The sequence below is a fragment of the Anas platyrhynchos genome, chromosome 5, assembly GCF_047663525.1.
Source record: "Anas platyrhynchos isolate ZD024472 breed Pekin duck chromosome 5, IASCAAS_PekinDuck_T2T, whole genome shotgun sequence".
Lineage (NCBI taxonomy): Eukaryota > Metazoa > Chordata > Aves > Anseriformes > Anatidae > Anas > Anas platyrhynchos.
Genome location: NC_092591.1, coordinates 17,744,720 through 17,772,074, shown reverse-complemented (window position 1 = coordinate 17,772,074; position 27,355 = coordinate 17,744,720). Strand labels below are relative to the sequence as shown.

Genomic DNA, 27,355 nt, shown 5'->3' with positions numbered 1-27,355 from the left:
ACAGTACTGTATGCTTCGCCTCCCTCCAAGCAGAGCTTTGCTGCAGCAAAAAGTTGAGTAAACTGCGGGATTCAGAGGTCTTTAAATGACATATGAGCATCTTCCAAACAAAAGTGGTAAAGGATGTTTCATTTTAAAGGCAACTTCACTAGTTGGTATTGTTACATTGTGGAAGATAAGATCCTTTAGCAGGATGCTTTAGTGTCTGCTTACCCTTACAGTGCTGGAGTAAATCTATCATTTCCTCACACCTGCTCACATCATTAAGTTATAACTATCCTGAATTACTGCCTTCACACTGCTGAGTTTAAAACAGCCACTTCAAGCTATTTAAAGCAGAATTAATTGGAGAATGCCATAATAAGGACTCACAATTTACTAATCTGAGTAGAACAAGTAAAGCAGTACTCATTTGTAATATATGAAGCATACAATTTCCTTAAAAGGATTAATTCATTTCATCCTATGCTTTTTATGGGGATATATAAAAGCTGGCTGGGTTGTGGGGTTTTTTGTTAGTTTGATTGTTTGTTCTTAATTTACCTTTAGTCATGTGCCAAAGTAAGAGAATACTATAACATTGGCACTTTCAATAAATTTGCAGTGAGCAAAGTCCCTGAAAAAAAAAAGGCAGTTACTGTTTGTCATGCCAAGTGGACTGTAAAGCAAATGGTGTCTTTGCCTGAATCATCAGAGCATCAGAGATCTCCTTAGATTCAATTGTTGCAAGGTAAAAATAGAACAGTCTTCAACTGAAATTGTGACTGTTCTGTGGAAAGACAAGAATGCAAGAACTGAACATCCTCTTTCTTGCAAGCTCCAAGGCCTTGGCTCTGTTGAGAGACAAGGGAGGTCATCCACATAGTGCTGTGTTCTTTTGCTATTGAACAAAAAATGAAATGTGTGTGTTCATGATTATTCTACGTTGAAAGGAAATATGTTCCTTAATAATGTACAGAGACACTACAGTGATTTGCAAATCAAACTATATATTTTTATCCATAGAATCTTGTACTCAAATTTAAATTGACTTGTAAAATAAACCTGACTTGCTATTATCCCTTAATAATTTTATGGAAACAATTTATTTTTCACATTAAAACTTGTTTGGAGAGAGGTTCCTAAAATATAATTGTGTGTGATGTCAGTCAGCCAAGCCTCCCAGGTTTTTTGGTTGGTTGGTTGGTTGTTTTAATTATCTGTGTCAGTAAGTCCGTTATGAAATCTGTATGAAATGCTGGAAGAGGATTAATTAGATGTTTCTAAGATGTCTTCACAGAAGACACTTTCTAAGATATCTGCTTCATTAAGTAATGAAGCAAGATAAAAAGGGTTTTCTGAGCTTTAATTAATACTTTTGCTAAGGAACAACACGGTAGAAATGTGACATATAACCCAAAACTAAAAGAGAAGGGAGAGTGGGGATAGAGACATCCTTCCTACAAAATTTGCAGCACAGTGGAATAACATGCAAACCCTGACTGGGCAAGCAGGAAAGCAAGGCTCCTATAAAAACACGAGAAATTCCTGAGGAGACCAGACCAATGGTCCCTTTAGTCCAGTGTTGTGTTCCAGCAGCAGCAGGAGGTGATGGGATTTGGGTAAGTGAGCCTGGTCAGAGTCACAGGTCCATACTCCTTGTACTTCCTCAGCACCCAGAACTGTTGGATGTGGTTGTTAAAGAGTAGGTTCTGACCTTTTCCTCCTGTCGTCTGCTCACAGACTTGTTGTCCATCCATTTGTCCAATTCTTTATTGAGCTTGCCTCTGTCTGCCTCTACGGTCTCTTGTGGAGGCAAATTGTAGACATTCAAAACACCAGTTGCATGAAGTAATTTCTTTAAGTTTTAGAGCAGTTTCTTACTTGTTTTGCTGAGCGATGTACTAGTTCTGGTATTTCAGAATCTGAGGAACAACATATCCCAATTCAGTTTGTTGTTGCTATTTGTTTGGTTGGTTTTGGTTTTTTATTTTTTTCTGCATGGAATTTGCATTTATGGAATTTCATTACCCAGACAAACTTAGCATCATCTGCAGATCTGTGCATCTCACAGCGCACCCTCTTCTTGCAGTCATTGATTCAGACGCTAAATAAAACTGGTCCCAGTACCAATTCCTGGGAGACCAGCATATTCAGAAGAACTCCTGTCCATGTCAGTCTACAGAATTCCTCTTCTACATTTTTGATGACAGTGATTAAAAAAAGATGGACTAAGACAGCTTCACTTTGACGTTTCAGATGGATCTCATGGACATTTAGTAAAGAGGGGGTATAATAAGAAGAGAAAGTTTGGTCTGTGAAGTAAATCTCAGGGCAGACCATTTCTGAAGCTGCATCCACAGTTCTGACTCCTAAAGTGAAACCCTGAGTTAGGGTCTGAACAGAGAAATTTTCAGGCAGATTTTTTTTTTTTTTTTTTTAACTTGTTTCCAGTATACTAATCAGGCGTGGAAGCCTTGTACTTTTGTTAGAATAATTTTGATTTATTCTTCCCCTGTTCTTGACTTGCACTAAATCCATAGTAATTTGACAGACACCTGGCATGCTTCTCTTCATGAAAGCTCTCTAGGTGGTGTGCAGATTTATCAGATGGCACCTTATATTCAAAGACATGTTCAGGGGATGTCAGGAACCTGACACGTTTCTTACAATGCTGTAAGTGACAGCATAAATGTGGGTAGTACAGGGGGCCAAATTCATCTAGAGAAGCCTCATCTGACAGCACCCACTCACCAGCAAAACCCCTGGAATTGCTCACCAGGCAGCAAGCAGGAGGAACACACAGGGTTGCTTGATTTTGAGCAGCAGGAGCTGCCTGTCTGCATGTGCTCCACGACTATATGCAGGCAGAGGAAGAAGGAGCCACAGTGGTGCAATTTAGGAGAAATTTCTTTCCTGAAAGGGTGGTGTGGAACAGGCTGCCCAGGGAAGTGTCTGAGTCACCATCCTTGGAGTTCTTCAAGAAACATGTGGGTGTAGAACTTAGTAGCATGGTTTTGCGGTGGACTTGTCAGCGCTAGGTTAAAGGTTGGACAAGATGCTCTTAGAGGTCTTATCCAGCCGTGATGATTTTATGATTCTATAATTACAGAGCTCAGCGCTGCAAGGTGCTGAGCAGCTGTGCTGAGGTACAAGTGCTGGGTAGCAGTGCACTGGGGTGCCGTGCCTCCTTACACCAGCTCTCCACCACCTGGCATGGAGGAGTCCCTTACTGTGTTTCACATAAACCCCATGGTTGTTTCTTCAGCCCCAGTGCTCTGCATAAGGGATCAATGTCAAGAGGACTGAACCCTGATCTCAAACTCCCCCTAGCAGGCAGACATCACCAGCTGGGCTTTTAAGAGGACGGAGGTGCAGTTGTTGTGCATTGTGCTAAGCACAGCCCCATTGCTGCACGTGAGCTATGCTTAGACTGCAGCCAGACAGGCTCAAGCATCGTGGGGACCCCAGCAGAGGACTGCTGAGCTTGTGCAGATCTGGAATGCTCAGGCCAGTGAAGGTAACAGCATCTATGGGCATGCATGGACAAAATTAAGCATCTAGAGAAGTAACAAGGGGAGAAGGCTATGATCGCTGGGCTTTTCAATACCTAAGGGAAAGTTGGCTTTTGGTGTATCATGTTCTTAGACTTTGTCAAACACATTTTTAATTAAACACGTTTTAGGTACTTTTGTACTATTTTTGTTTTGGTCATTGTAAGTATTTAAGGATTTTCTTTGCAATCAATATTATCTTCTTGTCTTCAGCCAATTATTTTGATGTGCAGCCAGCTAGGTGCTCTTCACACACTTTTACTTCAGCAAGTTAATTCCTAGCTGTGTTTACTTCCAGAGAATGTTAATTAAAAGGTGATTAGGTGATTGTTTGATTGATTGTGTTTGTTTTGTTTGTTTTTTAACGAGGAAAAATCATCAATCTGTGTAGTCTCTCTCTAAATGATCTCTTTTGTACTCTCACCAACTTGCTGTGCTTAGACCCAACTTGGACATGGACATGGTGCTTTAGCTTTGTGAGCTAAAGTTTGAAACCTTTTCGGTCTCTCTAGCCCAGTTTGAGGAAAAGACTGATTATTTATTTATTTATTTATTTTTCCATTTCATGGCACTCTCTTTTCATCTGCCATGGCTTACAGGGCTGGTACTCCTCCTGTAAGCCACCCTGTCAGCTTAAGCACCACCCTTCCCAGAGCCCTGGGCCCCAGGGAGCTCAGACGTGGTTTACCTCTCCAGGACCACACATTGAAGCTTATCACACACAAACTCTTCAGATATTCATCTCAACCATAGCTTTTTCTAAAGAGTTAAAGAAATACTCAAACTGAGCTGAAATATCTGTTTGCTGAGATGGTCTGCACCATCTTTCCAGAATTCCGTATCTTTTCATTTAGACTCCTTTCATCGTAGCTATCATGCCTTCTCCTGCAGAGAAACACGGCTCCTTCTGCTCCCTACAAAGTCCCCAAAAAACTTTCTTCGGACTGCCCTTGGCTTCATTTTCCTCTTTAAAACATTTATGTTTGTTCCTTTGCATGACCTACCGTTAAACATTGTTCCTTCCCTGAGAACGAAAGGAATCAAATTGATTGTTTTCTGGCTCTAAACCCTTCTTGGCATTTTCATCAGATATCCAGAATTTGGTTATTGAAGTCAAATTCTTTGTTTTATGTTTATTTACTCCAGAGAGGAGGTTGACATGTCAGCCCTAGGCTGAGTTACTACATATTGAGCCAGATAATTTGATACAATTGCAAACTTATCTATTTACTTACTTAGCTTGTTCTACACAAAGTCCTCAACTCATCATGAGATGTCACACAGCTTTTTTATTCACTCCTCAGAACCACTTGTCAATTAAGAAGTAATGATCTTGAGCAGTGCTATACAAATGTAGGGAAAGACAAAAGTAGCGTGCAATATGAGTATGTATAGTTTTCAGTCTACATTGTTCTTCTGCATTTCAGAGTTTGTTTCTGTAATACGATACCGACTCTCACCACACAAAAATTAATGGCAAAGCTTCACTTCTTAAGATGAGAGTAGCAATTTCCAGGAATTCCACATCAACAGCAGCAGGCAAAACCCCAATTTCTTGACAAGATAAAATGCTGGCAAAAGTAAACAACTGTATTTTTAGTTTTTATGCTTCTATCTTATAAGATATTTTTATTATAAATAGCTAGCTCTCACTGAATCCCAAATCAGTGTGGGCTGTGGATCAGATTTTACCTCACCCTTATTGGTGCAAAACCAATATAATTACATTGATTGTAGTAGATTTATGTCTAATTTCTAACATATGGTTTGTATCAAGGCCAAAATCTGATTGCCCACTATATTTGTCTGAGATGCAATCATGTACAAATAGTACAGAAATCTGTCTAAACTCTATAGTTATTACTTGGTCAACTGGATTTTTCTGCCCTTTGGTAATAAAAGTAGTGAGCAACTAAATTCAAGCGTTTAACATTACTCTAAGAAACATATTTTCAGCCTCAGCTGATTAAATGGAATTTGATTAACTCTGTCTTCCATCCTACTGAAATGAAAGGGCTTTTCTTGCAAGGATAGGGAGGAGATGGCAAGGACAATTATATGGCAGTGCTTCAGTAAGGAAGGGGTTGCAGATGTGAAAGGAGCTGCTAATAATTCATAATTCTCCTTGGTTAATACAGAGCAAGTACTTGCTAATGACAGTTTCTAGTTCAATTGAAAGATTTAAGTAGCTTCCTCCCTTACTTAATTCCACTAAGTTTTTGGGGAAGTGTTTGCACATGCATATAGCTGTATTGACCCATGCTCTGTCTTCCTATTCAATTCGCTTATCTTTCCCATGACACTGGCATTTCTGTTAAATTGAATCTAGGAAGCATGTACCTATCAAATTATGTTCTTTATCTAGAAAGTAAGAACTGTGTGATACTTTATGCACAGAAACAAGGTAGGAGCTCCCAGCATGTTGTTCTGCCTTTATACTGTCCTTTAGGTATGAATAAGGAGTAGGTCTGATTTCCAAGAGAAGAGGAAATGCATTTATTTACATTGTGGAAAACAGCACGAACATTTTTCAGTCAGCAAGTTTTCCCTTGTTGTGTGATCACTTGGAAGAGAAGGCAGCAATTGGTTGCCCAGGCTGGGGCTGTACTCAAAAGCAGCAGCTTTCAAACAGAAGAACAAACTATTTTTGCCAGAAGGTGGAATGTCATGCGTAAATGTGGATGTCCAGAAAGCAGCCCCTGAAAAACAATTCTCCTCCCAATAATTTTTGCAAAGCCCTGTACATGACTTCTCTGCTCCCCATCTGAAGCCCTGAGCACTGCTGTGGCTCAGGAGAGCTGTGCAGGGCACTGCCTGCTTCCTGCACAAAGTTGCTAAGAAACTAAAAAAGTTGCTGTGACTTTGAAACCATTAATTTTTTCAGCTCCTGGCTGGGTAAAAGAAAAAAATACAAAAAAAGCATACAAGCCTTGTTTGCAGCAGAAAACAAGCCTCTAATGGAAGTATGATAAACTCCCTTCCTTCAACTATTTCACTAACAGCCTTTTTATTCTGGAAGAGATTCTTTTGTGACACAGGCTTTTGCACCTATTTTTCAGCGTGTGCATTATATGCTATATCAAAGCACTATTTCCTTTTCATGTATGGCAAACTGTTTGGGACATGGTGGCTGGGAAGCCATTATAGAGAGACAAAAGGCTGCATGGGTTCGTTTTTGAACAGAAAGGACTTGATAAATAGCTTCAAAACTTTCAGATTTGTTTTCACACAGTTAGCCATGGCATTGTCACTTACACTCCTGAGAGATCCCATTATTTAATTCGTGGTTTCTTTTCCAAATTAAAACATGCTTTTCAGAACTGTGAATGATGAAATTGGAAACATTTAAGCCTATTACCATTACAGGTGACATCTTCAAAGCTTCTGGAAAGAGCCAGGACTTTGCTTTGCTGTTTCATGATAACATTTTTTTGACTTTTTTTTTTTTTTTTTTTTAATGAGTGACACGTTTGGTTTTGAGAGTTATTCAAACATTTCTTCTTCCCCTGGCAGAATACATTTTTAACTAGTGATACTTCAGTTCTTGTGACAAACATATGTAGTGAAAGCTTTTTCAGGTTCACTATTTTCATAAGCAGAATCTGTAAAATCATTTTCATTAACCGTAGTTATTTAATTGATCAGCACTAAATGTATCAAGTAAACCACCACACACAGGGAAAAAAGTATTTACAGAGCATCTGTATACAGGCTGCCAGCAGCTGAACCCCTCTTCTTCCAGGTGTAACAGCTTCTGAAAGACTGGGAAAAGCTATCTTCCAAAATAATCTAAGTCATCTCTGGGATGATTCATGTGAGAAATTTCTCTTTGTGCTTTTTAAAACTTTTTAATTTCATTTAACACCAATGTTTGAAATGATGGACCTTTCTTATGTGACTATGTCTTAGCACTGAGACCAGGAAATAGCCCTCGATTACATCTTGCAAACTTCCAGAAAGGCAGTTCATCTGCTGCACTCCAAATCCACTGTAATCTCTTGAAAGTTCAGACAGGCATTCACCCCCCAGAGTTTTTACTCTTATAGTTTTCAGCCTTATGATTTCAACTCAGTGATTGTCACGTCTTCAAGTAATCACTCAGAAAAGAGTTCACTTTTCCTTGAGGCTCATGAGTATCAAACTCTGGTAGGTATCTAATTTGTTGGACCAGGCAGCTACAGATACCTGTGGGCAGAGGTGAGCGATGAGCGATTCTTTAAAAAGTTTTATGTTTCCAGCAACAGTATAGTGCTTTCTCATGAACAAAGTCTGTTAATTCAGTTAACAAACTTGCAGAGAGAAACCTCATAGAGCAGAGGAAAACCAAGTAGAGTTTCTGAGAGTCTCTTAAAGGCTTCTACAAGGTGTGTTTAACCTTTGATCAAAAGTGTTTCAGAAATGGTTTTGCAATTTTCCTTCTAAAAGGATTCACCCCAGTTTTATCTTTCACAAATGGGTGTCTCTTTTTCTAGACATAATTAAAGTACGATGTTGTTCCCATAAATCTGCAAATACCTGTCTGGAAAGCCTTATATCCCTTTTATCCTTCAGATAGTTTCATGTTCCACTGGACACACACCCTATAAGCATTCTCCAGAAGCCCCTTCCAACCTCAGCCATCCTCTGATTTGGGATGTCCTCAGTAGCTTTTCACTACCCTTTAACATCCCGTAATCTCATTCAATTCTAGTCTCTCTGAATGCTTGTGGTGGTGCTTTATAATTGCTCATGTGGATAAGGCAGGTGATGCACAGAGAGCAGGAGTTGGGCATCATGCAGAAAGGCAGGAAAAGAGAGAATCAGTCCCTGCATGAGGCATTGTTTTGTGGTTCACAGGCAGGGGCAGGTGCTTTTTGTTTAGGAAACCCATGAGAAAAGTGCCAGCAGCTCTCACAGCCACCCAGTGGCATAGCAGGTCCTTGCCTTTTGAACCAGGTGGACATAAACCACAGACATAAACTAAACTGTATGTTTTGCTGTCATGCAGGTAGAAGCCAGCACAATCTCACACAGTCCAGACTTTTTCCTCCAAACCAAAATTCACTGTGCTGTCTATTGCTGTCATTAATATTTGTTTGTGTGTTGTTGGTTGCTCTTTCTTTCTTTCTTTCTTTCTTTCTTTCTTTCTTTCTTTCTTTCTTTCTTTCTTTCTTTCTTTCTTTCTTTCTTTCTTTCTTTCTTTCTTTCTCTTTCTTTCTTTCTTTCTTTCTTTCTTTCTTTCTTTCTTTTCTCCTGTATAGAATCTTTAGTTGGTCTTGACATTTTTGCACCTGGTGGCAACAATGCTTCTTTTTGTAGAGGATTTCTCTGGAATAGCCTGGCACTGTTTCACAAAACTAGCTTCTTTATTCAAGTGTCCAACCATCAGTCTCCCCAGCATAACTTCTTGCTTTTAAAATGTTTAAAAGGGTGAAAAATAGTCTTTGCCTCCTTTCTAAATCCTAGTCTTTGATCTATCTTATACATGTTAATGGGTAGGAAATTCAAAGCTGATAAAACACATGTTCAAGCTCTTCATCATATGCTCATAGCAAGTGCTCAGAGAAATGCCAGTGCTACATCACCAGCTCTCCAGTGGCAAATATTCGTCACAGTCTCTGTTAACATAGCTGTCATCATTGTCTACCAGTTTTCATAATTTTAATCAGAATAATCATATTTTCTTCTTCTTCTTTTATGCAGAATATTTCAAGAATCTTACTACATACCTTACCAACAGCTTTTTTCTGTATGGTGTGAGCTCATGTTCTTTGCTTTTTATTTGTAGCCCCTGAAGCACCTGCTTTGTAATTCTGATTTTTTTTTGTCATTTTCTTAGCTTTTTGGGGGCTGTCTGCCAGTCTCTGAGGAACTAAAGTGGTGTTTGTGCTGGCTTTTATACTTGCTCCTTTGATCTGTCCTTCAGCTTGATGTATCCAAGTGTCAGCCTAACTTCATTTTCCGGCTGAGGTTTTCTGTTACATTGAGGTAGCAATGCCAAGGCCCTTGGCATGTGATGGTTTTGGTAGTGATGCCTCCCAGGCTGCCTTTCTGTCATCAAGATAAAGCTTGAAATTGGTTAGGAAGATGTAATCACACACAAACACACGTGCTCATAAACTGTTTATTCACATCACCAAAAATCATCTTTCCTTATCTGAGTCCAGCTGCCTTCCAGCCTATGTAAAAGATCTCTCCTGTCCTGTCCTGTCTTCTTCCCCTTCCCCTTCCCCTTCCCCTTCCCCTTCCCCTTCCCCTTCCCCTTCCCCTTCCCCTTCCCCTTCCCCTTCCCCTTCCCCTTCCCCTTCCCCTTCCCTTTCCCCTTCCCCTTCCCCTTCCCCTTCCCCTTCCCTTTCCCCTTCCCCTTCCTCTTCCCCTTTCTCCTTCCTCGTTCCCTTCTTCTTCCCTTTCCCCTTCGCCTTCCTCTTTCCCTTCTCTTTCCCCTTGCTCTTCCCTTAATTATCACAGCAGAGATCTTCCTTTAGCTGAAATGCAGGTGACACTGTTACATAAAATAGCTCCAACCATGTCGATACCTAGAGACAAGAAAGAGCATTAATTTTATGAAATCCACTTCACCAAAAAGCCATTGAGGTGGTTTTCTCAGCCTCATATTGCCAAAATACAAACACACACCACACATTCTCACTTGTTTTTTTCCCACTGTTGAATACCAAAAAAAAAACTTGCCTTATTGTCTGTAGCTTTACCTCTAAATGGGAAAAAATACTAAAGCTGTACAGCAGAGGAAAAATGTATTAGTACATCTTGGACTGACAAAGCAATTCACAAAAGCTACGGACATATGTACCTTTCCTACAGTATTAGGTGAAAAAAAATCCCTCCAGGAGATACATAAACACTTTTTTTCCTCCAAGAAAAATAAGGTCCTTTGTGTATACATGCCAAGAATGAAAGTTAAAAAAGAAAATTTAAACTAACCTTGGAAAACCTTTGAAATACACACAAATTTGTACTGTTTAGAAGGAAAATTTTAGTGTAGATAAACCCATAACTTAATTAGCACACAACATTTTGTTCCTATTCCTTAATAGCCCAAGTTACCATATTTACTCAGACTGACTGCTTAAAAACATACCCTTGAAGCAGTGCTCATTATAGTCCTGATTCTGAGAAAGTACTATTGTGCCATGACAAATTATGGCTTGATGTTACTGTTTGTTGTAAGCAAGGTATACTATTCAACAGAAGAAAAGGTTTATATACATATATATATACATATTCATCATAAATGCTTATGCTTATCTGATGCAGATATAGTTGTATGCATATTTCAGTTTTGCATGTAAATAAATCTATTCATCTTCTCTTCAGATGTATTGAGGCTGTCAAAAATTAATTTTTTAAAATATCTGTTTCAGTCACACTTCGAGGTCTCTAGGTCTGATTTTGATTCTTCAAACATTACAGACACTTCATATATACCATATATACATTATACAGAGAGGTATATACATATATACCTCTCTGCTGAACATACTCTGCTGGGACTGAAAAGAAAAGGCCAATATTTTAAGGAGTTATTTTCCTATAAATATGTCTTTCTGGAGACTTCTCTTGGTGCTATGAGTTAACCAAACATGCATAGCAAATCTGCCGTTTGTTACATTTCCTTCCTCAAAGACTTTAAATCCAAATGTGTATGCATTTGATTTTTCAATTTGAAAATATTTGAAAATACTTCTGTTGTGATTAAAATTAAAACTGATGAGAATGCTATTTTTTATTATTTTAACATATTTATATGTTAAATATATTTTAACATATTTATAAACATATAGATATGTTAGTAACATCAAGACGATGCAAATAAAATCAACATTTCTGTGTTTTAAGAATACATAAAAAATACACAAGCCTTTAAATGACTGTTCTACAAGTCATAAAAAGTAACCATAAAAAAAGGAGTAACAATGCTTTCTCAAAATTTAGCTGTGCTTTAGTCCTGTAGTGACACAGGGTGTATTGACTTACAAATGATGATGGAAATTCATTGGGTATAGCACCTCAGGCTTCAAAAACTGCATAAAAATTATAAAGGGAAACCAGAAGGTAGGTATAAAATATTTATAAGTGGAATTTATGATTGCAATGGAACTGTAACAAGGCAGTGTATACTTGTTACACAAGACCTGGCATGAACCTTAAATAAAATATAAACTTAATTACATAAAGCAGAATGGTAGAGTTACCACGAATTAATCTTATACTAAAAAAAAAAAAAAAAAGCCTTAAAATAATGAAAATTACAGAGGCTATCTCTCACAGAGTCATGTATTATTTAAGGGCTTTGTAACTAAGGTATCAACAGACCCATAAAGACATTGTCTATTAATATTGAATTTTTATTATATTTTACATCCAGTGTTGTCCCTTTAGCATTTTTTTCATATAAACCTCTTAGATTTCTTAAAATTGGAAGCTTTTCTTAAGCTATGTTTCTGTTCAGTGCAGAAGATGTGGTTTATATATTTGAAATGAGAGAAGAATGGCAACAACAGGTACCCAAGTCTCCAGACAGGTTTCAACAGTGACTCACTGTGAGCTAAACTCCACTGTGTTAAATACAGACATTGTATCATACACACTAACAAAACAAAACAAACAAACAAAAAAAAGCAAAACAAAAAAAGCTTTCCTTTTGTTTTCCAAAACAAAATCACTCAAAACCCCAAAGTTTTGCTATTTTTGCCCTCAAAGTCCCATTCACACACTCATCATGACGCTGATCTTCTACATCTGTGTTACAAGATTCAGTTTTCAGAAGGCTTGTCTCAGAGGCAAAGAAATGTTATGCACAATCACTTACACAAGTCTTTTATATCCTTGGTGTATCACAGGCTGAACACGAGACTGGTACCATCCTCAAAGCATATCTCCCCCCTTTCAGTTCGGCTGTTTTTGCACACTGGCACTGGTTTAAGAGCAAGCACCTTTGCCATGCTCATCTCTGTCAGCAGAACTGCTGCTGGTGTTGTGTTCTTCAAAGGTTTTGGAAAATTATCATTTGATTGTTGAAAGACATAAAAAGGAAATGCCACTGAATCACAATTTTAGGATTTTATATACTCACAGGCAATTCAATTTTCTCTTTTATTTTGCCTATGTTATCCAAACCAGCCAACATTCTTCCTCTGTTTTTGTTGTTGTTGTTGTTGCTGTTTTTTGTTTGTTTGGTTGGTTGTTTTTTTATGTGTGTTTTTTGTGTTTTTCTTTGTTTGTTTGTTTGTTTTTGTTTTTTGGATTTGTACCTTATAATCGTTCCCATTTCAGAGTAACCTAGAATTTGAGTAATCATTTTCCAGTTTTGATATGTGATTGGTCCAGGGAAGAGACCAAGCCACATGGGCCCCCTGACCTGCTCATTGAAAGAACCTGGGATGCCCTTTTGAGTCTTCACATCCAGGTCCATCTGTTCACCCTGTATGCACAGATGACTGCCCAAGGAAGCTGTGTTCGAAAGTTGGTGTGTTGATTGGTAAAGATGAGGATTTACAAATCAGAAGAAAGCATGGTTTGGGCCATTCACCTAAGACTCCAGGGAATATAGTCAGAAAGCCCCTGCTTTATCCCTGTCTAAATTTTTCTGAGCCTTTTCAGAATATGCATTGGTGTGGATGTTTTGCTGGGGACACACAGGCATGGGGCATCAGCTGCATGGCAGGGTCCCTAGGGACAAGCTTGTGTTCTGGGTCTCATTGTGCTCTCGTGCCTGGGTGTAAGGGGCAGAGCTGCCCTGATGCTGACACGTAGGAAGGTTTTGAAACATAGAATCATAGAATGGTTTGGGCAAATGGTTAAATTTAGTCGAATTCCAATACACATACACGTGCATAGGTGTACCTAAGTGTGCATCTGTGCATACACATGTGCATGGAGTGCGCATCTTGGGGAAAGGCAGTCACTCTGAAGAGAAACCACTTTCTCTACCTCCCAAAGACAAGTAGAGAGTAAAGACATTAAAAGTTGTCTTTTAATCCTACCAAAATCTCATACAGCAGAGAAGCAGCAGACTCCTGCTGTTTTCAGAGAGAGGGGGAGGGGTTGAAGACAGAGAACTCTGGGCCTAGTTTGAATTTGGGAGGTGGCGGGGACATCCTGAGATCCCACCTTCTTTTGTTGGATGGAGTCAGGCAGGACATGCAGGTGGGTCTCAGGATAACCTGGTATTGTTGGCTTCACAGGTCCAAGTACTCTGGTTACCCAAAACCTCAAGGGCAGCAGTCTCCTGAGCTCCAAGTGTGAGAGCCACACCAGAAGCTCATGCATGCCATGAGTGGCTCAGGAACATGTATGAATTGACCTAGTAGAACCACAAGAAGGACCATTAAAACCAAGCTTCAAGATTCTAATTCTTTCCAATAGTAATTTTCCATGATTGTGGACAGCTAAGAATGATGTTTGAATAAGATCACAGAATCACACAGAATCACAGAATTTCTAGGTTGGAAGAGACCTCAAGATCATCGAGTCCAACCTCTAACCTAACACTAACAGTCCCCACTAAACCATATCCCTAAGCTCTACATCTAAACGTCTTTTGAAGACTTCCAGGGATGGTGACTCCACCACCTCCCTGGGCAGCCTGTTCCAGTGCCTAACAACTCTTTCAGTAAAGAAGGTCTTCCTAACATCTAACCTAAAACTCCCCTGGCGCAACTTTAGCCCATTCCCCCTCGTCCTGTCACCAGGCACGTGGGAGAACAGACCAACCCCCACCTCGCTACAGCCTCCTTTAAGGTATCTGTAGAGAGCGATAAGGTCACCCCTGAGCCTCCTCTTCTCCAGGCTGAACAAGCCCAGCTCCTTCAGCCGCTCCTCATAGGACTTGTTCTCCAGGCCCCTCACCAGCTTCGTCACCCTTCTTTGGACCCGCTCAAGCACCTCGATGTCCTTCTTGTAGCGAGGGGCCCAAAACTGAACACAATACTCGAGGTGCGGCCTCACCAGAGCCGAGTACAGGGGGACGATCACCTCCCTAGCCCTGCTGGTCACACTGTTTCTGATACAAGCCAGGATGCCGTTGGCCTTCTTGGCCACCTGAGCACACTGCTGGCTCATATTCAGCCGACTGTCCACCATCACTCCCAGGTCCTTCTCTGCCTGGCAGCTCTCCAACCACTCATCTCCCAGTTCAGTAGCTGTAATGAGTCAGACTCATTTACTGGTTTTACTGGTTGAACTCTTGCTACCATGAGCTGAAGGAGAAACTTTTCTGCCACGTGGTTTGGCCTCACTTCTTTGGAAGTAATTCAACAGTCTTTGAAACAGTGGCAGTAGTGCTCTCTGCCAGGTTTGATGACTCTCCAGATAAGCTCAAGGGGGAAGAAACCTCAAGATATATGAGAAAGTGTAGCTTGTACTTGGGTAACTATATTTATAGCTTCATCAAAACATCTTATATCATTAATTTCAGCTTCACTATTGCCCTTTAGGAATGGACTTACCCCTGCTAGGAGTTCTGCAGAAGGTCACAATCTCTCTAAGTCTTCCTGAGCTGAATGCATGACACTGCAAATGTAGCCTGGCACAGAATGAAGCAGCAGCCACACCACTCAGGGCAGGGTACCAGGTCACCAAGCAGCTGGTCCCTCAGCATAGTGGTCTATGTGGATATGACTCAGCCCTAACAGCCCTGGAGGCATTTCCAGCTTTATGGCTCCCCAGAGCACTCAGGATGCCCAGGCAGGAGGTGCAGCACTCACAGGCACCAGGCACATCATGAAACAGAAGAACAGATAGCACAAAGCAGTGCTGCTATAGCCATACGGGCCCTGCCTTCCCAGCAGGCTGAGCCCTTCTCCACCATGTAGCTACCTGCACAACAGAATACCATCGCCAATGAAATACATATCATGGCACACTAGGCTGTCCCTGAGAAAATATTATTTCATTAAATATAATTATTTAATTAATATCAGGACTCAGGACTCAGCTAGCTCATTTTTTCCTCTGTATTTAGAGAGAAGGTCAAGAAGTTGAAACAAGTGTTTCTGACAACACGTGTGACTGTAGGTGTGTCCCCACAGAAATATGTCTTTTTCTTCTCTTTTTGGGAAGGACTTTTTGTCCTTCTTCCGTTACAATACAGGACTCTATTATAAGCTTGCTGTCACAAGGGGAATGATGTGAGGTGGTTTGAGAGTGTTCCTAGAAGAGTTCCTGCTGGTGACAGGATTACTCCAGAAGAACTGGTTTTGCTAGGACTACTTATCCTGCTCAGAGAGCATAAGAATAAACTATTATGGCAGAAGTGAATTTTGCCACATTATTAGTGTCTTGACACTGTGGGAACAGTACAGGACATTTTCTCAATAAAGTCTTTCAAGTACAGCTTCTCTTAGAGTTGTTTTTCCTGCCTCTCTTTTAGAGGCACACCATACCCTTACAGAAATAGCTCAGCACAGAATGTGTACTGGAAGAAAGAGGGTCAGTGCCTTTGCAGTTATCCAGGACTTCCTATATTTCTCTTATCTAATTACAGTTTTCTTAATCTCCTCATTGTAGTTGAGTATCTTGGTCATATTTAGTTTGGTTTACACCTTTCCTGATCTTCAAACATTTCCTTGTGATTGTTCCACCGGTGAAATTCAGCATTTCCCCAGTGAGTCATGACCAAAGTAGAGTTGATAAAGTAAAACAAGGAAGAGAGTTAATCAAATAAACAGAAAATGCAATAGGAATAGAGCCGCAACACAAAGAGCTCTGATTGTAGGTTAAACTGGAAAGCCATTTCATGAAGATATTTATATTTCTAGCATCGCAATGACTCATTATTGTTGCTATAGCGTTACCCCCTCTTTCTATCCACTTCCTCTTTGTGGGGAAGGCAGGAGCAGTGAGCTGTACTTCTGATAGCACACATTAAAAAAGGAAATGAAACCTCTCAGAAAAAAAAGAAAGAGGTATTTTGCAAGACAATAGAAAGACCCAATCTCATAATCCAAAATGAAATGTAAAATCTATATTTCTGTCCTAGCCTTCCTACACACAAATTATATTTGGTGCTTCAGGCTTCATTCATGAAGGATTAGGACTGATGAACAGTTTCTCATAGTTTTTCATGGCACCACGAGTACCAGGATATGAAAACTGAAAGTTTAACTGGTATAACCTGTGAATGTCAGAAAATCCAGAATTAACACATGCCAAAGTGTGCACCACCAGGCAGAGGAAGCAAGTGCAGTAATGACGTAGGAAAAAAATGCTTGCAGCAGTTGGTAGCTTTGGAGTAGTTTGCAACAGAAAAGATGAGATGAACCCACACTGGCCTGGAGTAGACATCTGGATTTGCCAAGGCCATTTGCTGTGGCCTCCTGAGAACACCAGGACAAGGGTGGCACAAGTCCCCTGGGCTGTGCCCTGTCAGGGGAATGAGATGGGATGGGGCTGGGGGACGTGGGCAGGGTGAGAATGGCTGGGTGGGACCACTGCATAGCCTTGTCCTGGCACCCAGCTTCTGGAGGCTGGCGCTTGTTATAAATAATCTTTTCTAGATTTTCAAAGGCTGATAAACCAGGATATTGATTAATTATAGCAAGATAATGCCTATTTCCTCTTGTATTTTGATATAAACCTGTTTCTGTTAGATTGAGAACAACATTTGCTTAATATTGGTCAATACTCACCTTCTGTCAGATTATTCATCTTTAGGAGAGCTTCCTGTTGGACACAAGTCAAATTGACTATTGATAAGAATTACAGCTGCTTTCTTTTCTTTGGTTATCCTTATTACTCGCTTCAGGAAACCATGGAATATGATCATATTACACTGTCAATATGTTTACAATTCTTCTATCATTCTTTTTCTTAAGTATCCCTATATCCTTTTGGAAAAGGCATACAATATACTCTGAACTTACAGGTGGATTTTAGAGCACTTTGAAATAACAATCTTCAAGACAGAATTTTTGCTGCCAAGATGAAATCTGCAAAATTGTTTTGCGTAGGAGGTGTGTGGTGCTTTAGAAAATTTTTATTGACTCTGCTTGGAGTTTGAATTCCTTCCAACTTCTGCAAACGTAGTTCTGCTACAGAGAAATTCAGAATTAGCGTGTATATTCAGCAAAGAAAACTAAATTCTTTTTTAAGCACTATTAAAAAAAAAAAAAAAGAAGACAATAATTGAAGGAAAATTGAAACTACAAGGAATGTAGTCGCTCAGTCTAGCTGAATAACATGAAATATATCAGGCTATAGTAATCAATGGATCATGGGACACAGGCAAATCAGTACTGTGCTGATTTCAGAATAGAAATTTGAAATTTGTACTTCTTCATTGCCATGCTGCCATACTTAGGATTTGTCATGTATATCTATCAATGTTAATAATAGTGCCATATCCACAGATACATCCAACAAATCCATTGAAACACTCTTCGGTAGTATAAAAACATTTGTTTTTTCCAACTCAAAATGATGTGATTTTCGCTTGATTGACTATAATCTTGATTTCTACATGAAATAACTCTTTTTCAAGAAATGTCACTCAACTTATAAAATAAAGTTCATTAAATGTCATCAGCATCCCTCATACTATAAAAAAAAATGTTTATCACTAGCATTTTTTTCCTGCGGTTCCTGTTTTTATTTCTTCATCACAAGTAATCTTGTGTTTTCAAATAACCTCCAAGTGTCAGCCACTGCTTTTATTTCCTCTTTCATCTGATTTCATAATTTCATTCTGTATTTGCTTCTCAGTCTGCAGTTTGGCTTCTTGCTCTTTCCCTATTCAGCTGTATGGTTCACACTGCTGTTCTAATTGCTCTCTAAGGCATTTCCCATCTATATATTTGCCGTTGGTTTCTCCTCTATGGGTCATATTGGAGTAACCTCTTACAAATTGTTAGGAGTGAAGTTTTTCTTGCAGGACTTATAAAAGAACTCAGACATGAAATTGCTTCTTAACTAAGTGTGATTTATAACTTAAAATCATTTTTGGTGCTAGGAAAATAATAAATAGCAAATGTGACAACAGTTTTTAGAAAAGGATGCAAAGATGTTCCTAGGAGCCATAAGCCACAAAGTCTGTCTTCCATAGGGGCACATTGGGAAACTGTAAAGAAGAACAGAGCTAGTAGGGATTTTGATAGAGATGATGGAGCTTTTCAGGAGGGAAGTCATGTCTCACAAAAATTACAGGTTACCTGGACATTGAAGAAGCACTCTCACAAATGTCCTCAGCAAAGTCTCTAAAGAAATAAAATTCTCCTGGGATAAAAAGTAAATTCCTATCACTGATAAATAACCATTAAAAAAAAAAAGTCTAGGTATCATTATTCAGTTTTTGAAATGGAAGCGCATTAACAGCAGGGTCTTTGAGGCTCTATGCTGCTAGCTGTACGTTTCAACAGTCATAAACAATGTAAGACAAGATAGATAAAATTTACATAAGATAGAGAAGTATTCAGGGTAGGCAGCTATAAACTTCACTGTAAAGAACTGCAGCTGGATATCATATTACTGAATAACTAAGTAATAAAATGACAGATGAAATTCAGTGGAGACAAATACAAAATAGTGCACATGGAAAAAAATGCTTAATAACAGCCAAACCCCCGTCACTTGTTGAGCAAGAAGTCTCATCCTCTGGGTAGGCCTCTAAAAACATCAGTTTGGTGGTCAATAGCAATTACATGGACAACCAGAAATTACTATGAAACAGAGTGCAAAGCAGGAGACATCAGTATGTCCTGCATAAATTCATTGTACATTTACATTGCAAGTACTGTGTATAGTTATTTTCCTGCTCCATCTCTGAAGGACTGTACTAAGGTAGAAAGAAACAAGCAAGGCAGTGAGACTGGTAATATGTCTGAGCAGATAAAAATTAAGGACTAAATACTATAGAAGTCCTCAGACTGGAGAAGAAGTGGGAAAGAAAGAAACAACAGAAGTCTATAAACTCAGGCGGTGAAGTGAGAAAATGAGCAGAGAATGATTAGCACTACAGCTAACAATGCAAAAGGTAGGAAACCTGAAATGGATTGTCAGGTAGGAGGTTAGACAAAGATTTCTCTTCCACAAACCATAATTAAATTGCAGAACTTACTGCCTCAGGAGACCCAACGTGTAAATTATTTGAAAAAGAATTTGACAAGATTGATGGAGAAATTATTAAATGTGATGTCCTGAAAGCCTCTAAATTGCTGAATCTTGGGAAGATATGCCAGGGAAAGATGACTCTATTCATACTTTCTTCTTTATTCATGCTTCTTTATATCCTTTCTCTGAGCATCACACACCCAGCGCTGTCAGAGGCAGGGGTCTGACCCAGCTCTGTGGCCCTGCAGCTTGGCACTGCTCACCCAGGCTCCCACTGAAGTCCTGAGCCCCGGTGCAGCTGGCACCCCTCAGCTGACAGCCATGGCCTCGCAATGTCAAAGAAATGCCACACAATGGCAAACAGCAGACCTGTGGGTTTCCTGGGATGGTGCAGAGACCTGGGAAAGACAGCAGGCAGATCAATAGGTGTCCTACAACTACGCCGAGATTTCAGTTCCAAATTGATGTATTTCAGATACTCAATTAATTATTTTGGCTTAGAAATGCTGCCTCAATCAAGCGTGCCAGTTGTACTTCGGATGCCGCGCAGCCTGTGTCCCCCTGGCTCAGTTTGGCACATAGGCAGCATCACGCAGGGGTTGTCACAGAGAGCCTCACTTCTGTGGAGACACCTGACAGGTTGTTCTTTTTTTTTTTTTTTTTTTTTTTAACATTACATTTTGGAAGAAATAAAATTTAAAAAATGCAGTATTTCAGTTTTAAGTGCTGTAGTGTTACCCCAGACCTCACCCTCCTGGTCTATAACCAAATTGCCAAAAAGGCATTTTGCAAGCAAAGCAGGGAATCCACGTCTTTGGCCCATTGCACTGTAGGGTATCTGAGGCAGAAGAGAGAGGATAAATATGTTTTCGCTGGTGTCCCAGTGAGCAGATGTGATGGATGGAGACACCTGCCCCAGGGCAGGCACCTCTCCTCTCAGAGACAAGAGCTCACAGCCCCTCCGATGCTGAGTAATGTGCATGACCCCAGCATGCAGCCAACAGGCTTATTTTGGTGTCTTTTGATTAGAGGGCAGCGTCTGATGTGAGAGCTTTCACTGACTTAATGAAGGAACTCATTTAAGCCATAGGTCTTCATGCTTGGCACAGCACAGTGTTGTCAGCAGTTTTACTACAAGAACGAATCCCATTATCATGTCTTTTTGTCTGTGAATGAGCTTTATTTTTCCTTATACAAATTTGGAAACAAAAAAGAGAGAAGCAAAGCAAGGAAAGCAATTTATTCCCAGGTAGTGTTTGCAGAGCTGTTGTATGAAAAGGGGTTTTGAAAACATTCATTTATTTAGTAGAGATTAGTGAGATTTCTGGCTTGATGGCCAGTGGAAAAATTGGGAAAAAATTTGACATGAAGTTGTATTGGAAAACATAATGAAACAAATAATGAAAGTTTTGGTAGGTTTAATTTGACACTTAGTGAAATGCTGCATTACATTTTAAGATTATTAAGCTTTTAAAACTCTGAAATGTATTGCATTTTTTTTCCATTTGTTTTACTTCAAACTGAGAGATTTTAACCAAAAGGTGACCGATCTTTTGAAATGAAAAGTTTTGCCACAAAAATACCAAAAGAAAACAGTCCCTTTCATTTCAACTGGTTCAGCCTTTTACCATTTTGCACTCTTGCATTTCTTTGTTGAAACAGTTCACCAAATTTACTTGGATTTATGAATAATTTCAAACACCCCAAGAGTCCATTTGGAGAAAAAATTACTTATTGTCAGGCAAGTCCTAGTCTGTAATACAATATACCAGATTCATCTTAGCTGTGATGGTCAAAGTTGAACAGACTTAGTGTCGTCCAGTACTTGTAAATACAAGACATTTCAAGAATTAACATTAGTTCTGTGACTAAAAGCTTATAGGTCACTTTTGACAAATGGTCTTAAAAGGAAAGTGCTTCTAAAATTAATATCTTTATTGTAATACTGCTTTTAGGTTTTCCATTTTAGTGCTTCTCTGGAAATGTTAGCATTGATTGCTCCATATTGAGATTTGTAAACAAAAAAGTGAATTTAAAAAATACATTTTCTCCAGAAGGTCAAAGCAGCTGAAGAGGAGGAACTGGCACCGGATAGAGCCACACTCAGGCTCGCTGCCTCCTGGATCAATGTTCTGCATTTTGGCATATTTATAGCTCACTGTGCCTTTCTTGCCATGCCTCTTTGGGTGCCTTTGTGAAGCCTTTGCTGGTGGGTCTTTGCCCAGGCAGATGTGAGCTCAGAGACCACTGAACCTGAGCCCCTGACACGAGGTGCCCACGGGTGGGGACGAAGCAGCCAAAGGCATAATGCCACGCTGCAGGCGTGAGCACCGTTTGCCATAAAAGCATCTCTCATGCCAGAGCTTTTACTGTACAGCATCTGGCACACACGCTGGTCCCCGCTGCCGGCCACCTTGTGCCAGAGGCTGCCCAGCTTCCGTCTCTGTCCAGCCTGGATGTGACAGCACTCCCCTACCTCCCCGCTGCTGCTTTGGGCAGATCCCACCAGCTGCAGAGGTTCCCCTTGGCTGTCGGTCTTTGCGTGTCTGTCCACAGGGTGGAGGTCATGACTTGCATATAACAGGCTGCACAGAAAATAAGTCAGCATCAGAGCTAGGATTAGAGGCGGATCGGTTCAAGGAGAAGGAGGGGAAAGCAGGTGGATGGAAACATTTGTGTGCCAGGGGGAACAATGGCAAAAAGCTGTCATGAACAACATTTTGTCAGTTTGATTTCTCTATTGCCCTGTTTCCTACTACAGAGAGCAGCAGCCCAGCTCCCTCCAGCAGAGAAATTTGACAAGGAGGCTGGAGCCTCCTCCAGGTCCCCTGGAAGCTGGGGTTTGGAGTGTGTGTCTCAGAGGGACACTACTCTGCAGGGTAGGAGTCATGCAGAGGGGTGAGGACAGGGGCTGTCACTTAAACATGCGGGAGCAGAAGCAGCGTCCGAGAGGGATCTGTGCTGGTAGCAGGTCTCCAGTGGTGGGAGGAGGACTGCAGTTCGGAGCTTTGGGAAACACAGTCTCTTCACACTGTAGTTGTCTATCTTCCAAGCACAAATGTGTCACGCTTCAAATACAATTTCCTTTATTTCCCAGAGCCTAATTTCTTTATTTTATAATTAGCATCTCACAACTGCAAAGTGAAGGAAACAAATAACTCTGTCTCTTGTCCGACATGATTTTGCTGTTTTCTACCAGGATTGGCTTAATTGATGAGTTATTTCATCCTTTATTAATCTTCTCCAGACCCTAATAAAACAGCAGCAAACTTATTTATCATGCATATTACTCTAATTTGCTTGGTGTTGTTCTGGACATGCTTGTTCACTTTTTATTCTTCAGCAACCTCTTGGTAAAACAAATAGGTCTTAACGGCAGTTTTAACCAAATCAAAATTGTTATTTGCAAGCTGTGGGAAAAGAGGGAGATAAGGGAAACCTCTGACCTGAGAAATCCCTTGACAGGGAATGAGACCAGAGGAGATATTTGTTAGGTCCCAAATACAGATTTTAGCTGCGGAGAAGGACATGGACAAATAAGAAAGCTTCATCAGTGCTGACTTAAAAGAGGCCGATAATAAGCAGTCAACACCGGGGTTGGACGTGATGCTGGGTGCCCATGTCCCATCTGTGCCCACAGTTAGCTTGGTGAGGCACAGAAAGGCTTTGTCTTGGGTTGTACGGCTCTGGTGGGGACAGACCCCTGTGCCTGTGAGGTGAGAGTCATCCTTGGATTGGATCCCCTGTGCAGAACAGCATCAGAAAGAAGGAGCGAGTATGATAACCCCAAGGCTAGAAATGAACCAGGGTGCAATGGGGAACAGACTGAACCTACCAATCAGATGAAAATCCAGACCGTCAAGAACCTCTGTTTTCTTTCCTTTGTGTTTTCTCTTGCTTGTTTCATTCTGTTTCTGGAGGAAATGCATGAACTTCCTTCCCCTTGCTGCAGGGAAGAGGTGAGCCTCAAGCAGGTAACAGTTTGGAAGAAAGTCCTTTATCTCCTCTCAAGCTGAGCTGTGCCACAGGGATTTGCTGCCAGTTCCTCTGTCTAGCCTGTGACAAAGCTTCTGATGTGATAACTAAAGGTTTATTTTTTTAAAACCCTTCTGTTTTGTCTTCCAGGGTTTGGCATGACCACCCCAGCCACTGTCGGAGGCAAAATTTTTCTGATATTTTATGGCCTTATAGGATGTGCAGGGACCATCTTGTTCTTTAACCTGTTCCTGGAGCGCCTGATCACCGTCATAGCCTATGTCATGAAGTCCTGCCACGAGAGGCAGCTGAGGAGGAAGGGCGTCCTCCCTCATGATGGCCGGCGAGGCTCGGGGACCTCGGAGGCAGACAGCCTGGCGGGCTGGAAGCCCTCGGTGTACTACGTCATGTTGATTTTGTGTGTAGCATCACTCATCATCTCCTGCTGTGCCTCTGCAATGTACACACCAATTGAAGGGTGGAGTTACTTTGATTCACTTTACTTCTGCTTCGTGGCCTTCAGCACCATTGGTTTTGGTGATCTGGTCAGCAGCCAGAACACCCAGTATGAGAGCCAGGGCCTTTACCGCTTTGGCAATTTTGTCTTCATACTCATGGGGGTTTGCTGCATCTACTCCTTATTTAACGTGATCTCTATTGTCATCAAACAATCCATAAACTGGATACTAAAGAAGCTGGACTGCAGGTGCTGCCATAGATGCCAAAGAAAATTATTTCGGTCACGGAGGAATGTGGTAATGCCGGGGAACATGCGCAGCCGGAGAAACATCTCCATCGAGACTGACATTGTCAACGAGAGCGACACAGATGGGCGCCGGCTGTCAGGAGAGATGATCTCCATGAAAGACTTCCTGGCCTCCAATAAAGTGTCACTGGCCATCATGCAGAAACAGCTGTCGGAAACTGCCAATGGCTACCCGAGGCAAATGAGCACTAATTCAAAGCAAAATGGATTCTCTGGTGGGGTTGGAGCCCTAGCAATTATGAATAACAGACTGGCAGAGACAAGCGTGGACAGGTAAAACAGTAACAGAAATGCCAGTGACACAGTGTGAAGCATTTCAGCACATATGGCAACAACAGGCATCAAATGGAAGTAGCAAGGGAGAGTGTCACCAGAGGGTGGGCTGCACATGACAAGCATACCTTCTGTTGGAAGACCTCTCACACACATTTTTTGGGCTGCCACTTAATATCTTGGCTCTTTGAATTGCACCAGTCTCGGCCTTCCTTCTTCCCCTTCTTCCTCTTCTTTCCATTCCTCAAAAAGACTACTGCAGGAGAAATTCTGTTTAGCCTTCAGATCAATTTTCCATGCCCTGTACTTCTCCGTTTATGTGAAATACAGATTTCAGGATAAAAAAATCTGTGGTATTGGAAGAAATCAAGAGTGTCTTCTGGACACATACTTAATTCAATGATTGTTTTGAGCTTTCCGTCTTACACTTTTCATAACTGTTTTCTGAAGGTGTCTTATCTGAAACCAAAAGAGGAATCATAAACCATGCTCTGTCCTTCTACAGATTTAATTTAATGGAATAGAAAAGCAAACTATTTCCTTTTAAATATCACTCCTTAACATGTATTCTTGTGAAACATCTAGGCTCGATGTTGTGAAACATCTAGGCTTGAAAAGCCAGGTTCTGCTGCACTAAAAATGTATAGATCTGGAGTGATTCTCTGACAGTCAGTAGAGGAACTCTGGAGCTATTGTGATGTGAATGAGAGGAGAATTTGACATTTAGAATTTGATTTAGTCTTCCCTTTAAAAGGATACTGTCAAAAGAGATAGAATAAAAAATTAACTTACATTTTTTTCTTCTATTTGCAAAACATGATTTTTTTTTTTCTAGGCTAATTTTCCTTCTAGAATTGAATCACTGTTGTTTTCTGTTTCAAAACTATCAAATTGTAAAAATCGCCATCCTGACAAGTTGTATGAATTATTCCACAATAACAACCATAGACTTTTAGAAATTTCTGTCCATATTATGCTCAACTGTGACTGAAGCAGTTCAACATCAACATTATGTAATGCAACTAGTAACCGGGTTTACAGAGCAGGCTTTATTCTGCAATTAGATTGCCATGCCAACATTCAGTGCATTATTATAAGTGACTGTGATCACAAAATCACTTTGGCAATGTCCTTTTTACCTCTAATGTAATTCTTCACCTGTTTTCTGGCATTCATTAATGATAAAGACAGGGTCTTGATTAGGGAAATAAAAAATGTTTAACTCCTCATTTTTCTCAATGAAATGCTCTGAGTGTTCATTATGACTAGAAAGGAGACTTCAATGAGAAGCATAATAACAGCATGAAGAAAATGAAAACAGGAGACTAGGTGATTTTTAACGACAGTGAAATCATGCTTTCTGTTAGATAACTGTAGAAAAAAGGGATGAAATTAACATAAACTCTAGCAAGAATTTAAGGAAATCTGGGATGAATTCCAGTTTCTTCTTAGTGCATTAAAGCTGAACACTATATGAGAGTGTAAATAAGCAGAATGGGTCACAAAGGACCTGAGCCAATTCTCCCTAAAGAGAATAGTACATGCATCAGGACTGAATGTTTTCTCACTTCTGTTAGTAAGAAAACCTTTCAGAATACTACAGTTTTAGGCAACACCCCTATGTAGTTCGTAATTTCTCTCATATGGAACAACACAGATAGCTTCTTCAGTTTAACTTGTATTGCAAAATAATATCATATTCTTTTTGTTCATTCTGCCCAGAAACTCTTTTATTTAGGTTCCTAATACTACAGGATAACATTTTAATACTCATTTTAAGCAATATTTGAATTTGAAAATAAAAACATACCTCTTGGAATCCTTTCCTATCATAAAGCAAAACCAGAGATTAGATTAAAAAACTGCACTAAACAAGTGAAAAGAATTCCAAGCTCTTCCTGGCATGTTACAATTAAAATATCCTGATTAAAAGTCAAATTCTGCTGTCCTTAGTTGCAAGAAGAGCTTCAAGCTGCAGTCAGTAGTCAAAAGTCTAGTATCAACTCACCTGTACAGCAGCGCAATATCCCTAATGGTATCCCCCCACAATAGTGCTCATGTGAAATCCAAATCAGTTCACAAACCTTAGCTTTGGTGAGAAGAGCAGTCTGATTTGTCACTGAGGGGAGGGGAGGTGTTACATATCGGAAAAAATTCCACTGAGATGTTTTAGACATATTATAGTACCCAAGATCTATTATGTTGTTACATTTTTTTTTTCTCCCAAAATCTTCTGTCTCAAACTTACTGAATAAAAAGACTTGCATATAAAAACAAAAAAGTTCTGCTCTGAAGTCTTCTTTCTGATTTCATTCAGCAATGCCTGTGCCCTAAGATTTCATTGTTACAGGAGTATTCCTTGTGCTGCCAACTATCAGAAATAATTTAGGACTCAACCCGTTGCTTAAGCAGAGAGCTCATCCTGGTCAGAACAGCCACAGACTTGAAAAGTGCAGCTTACTTCTCCATTTGTGCTAGTTATGAGTTCTTAGGTGCAAATGTCAGATTTTGCTGAGCACTGTAGATAGAAGTTTATCCCTTTCCCTAATGATCAAGGCAATGCCCCAATTAACCTCTTAGACAAACAACCAAAACATGTAAGTTTCTTGAGTCCATTTATTCTATCGTTTTGTGTCATCATTAATGAAGGATCTGGCTTCCATACAGGATTTTGACCTTCATCCTTCCATAGCTAATTAGCTTTCAAATTTGGTTCTGGAAGTCTAAGCAGTACACAGTGAGACAACTAAAATAACATGAGGCA

At 40.2% G+C, this 27,355-nt stretch overlaps 1 protein-coding gene across 1 annotated transcript in view; it reads left to right on the top strand.

Moving 5' to 3' along the window:
* The window catches only part of KCNK13 (potassium two pore domain channel subfamily K member 13), a 65,238-nt gene extending 38,366 nt beyond the window's left edge, over positions 1-26,872 (top strand). Inside the window, exon 2 of the mRNA XM_027458087.3 lies at positions 23,703-26,872. Within this exon, the coding sequence (XP_027313888.3) occupies positions 23,703-24,595 (893 nt within the window). The 3' untranslated portion in view covers positions 24,596-26,872. The remainder of the gene's footprint in view (positions 1-23,702) is intronic.
* The last annotated feature ends 483 nt before the right edge of the window (positions 26,873-27,355 follow it).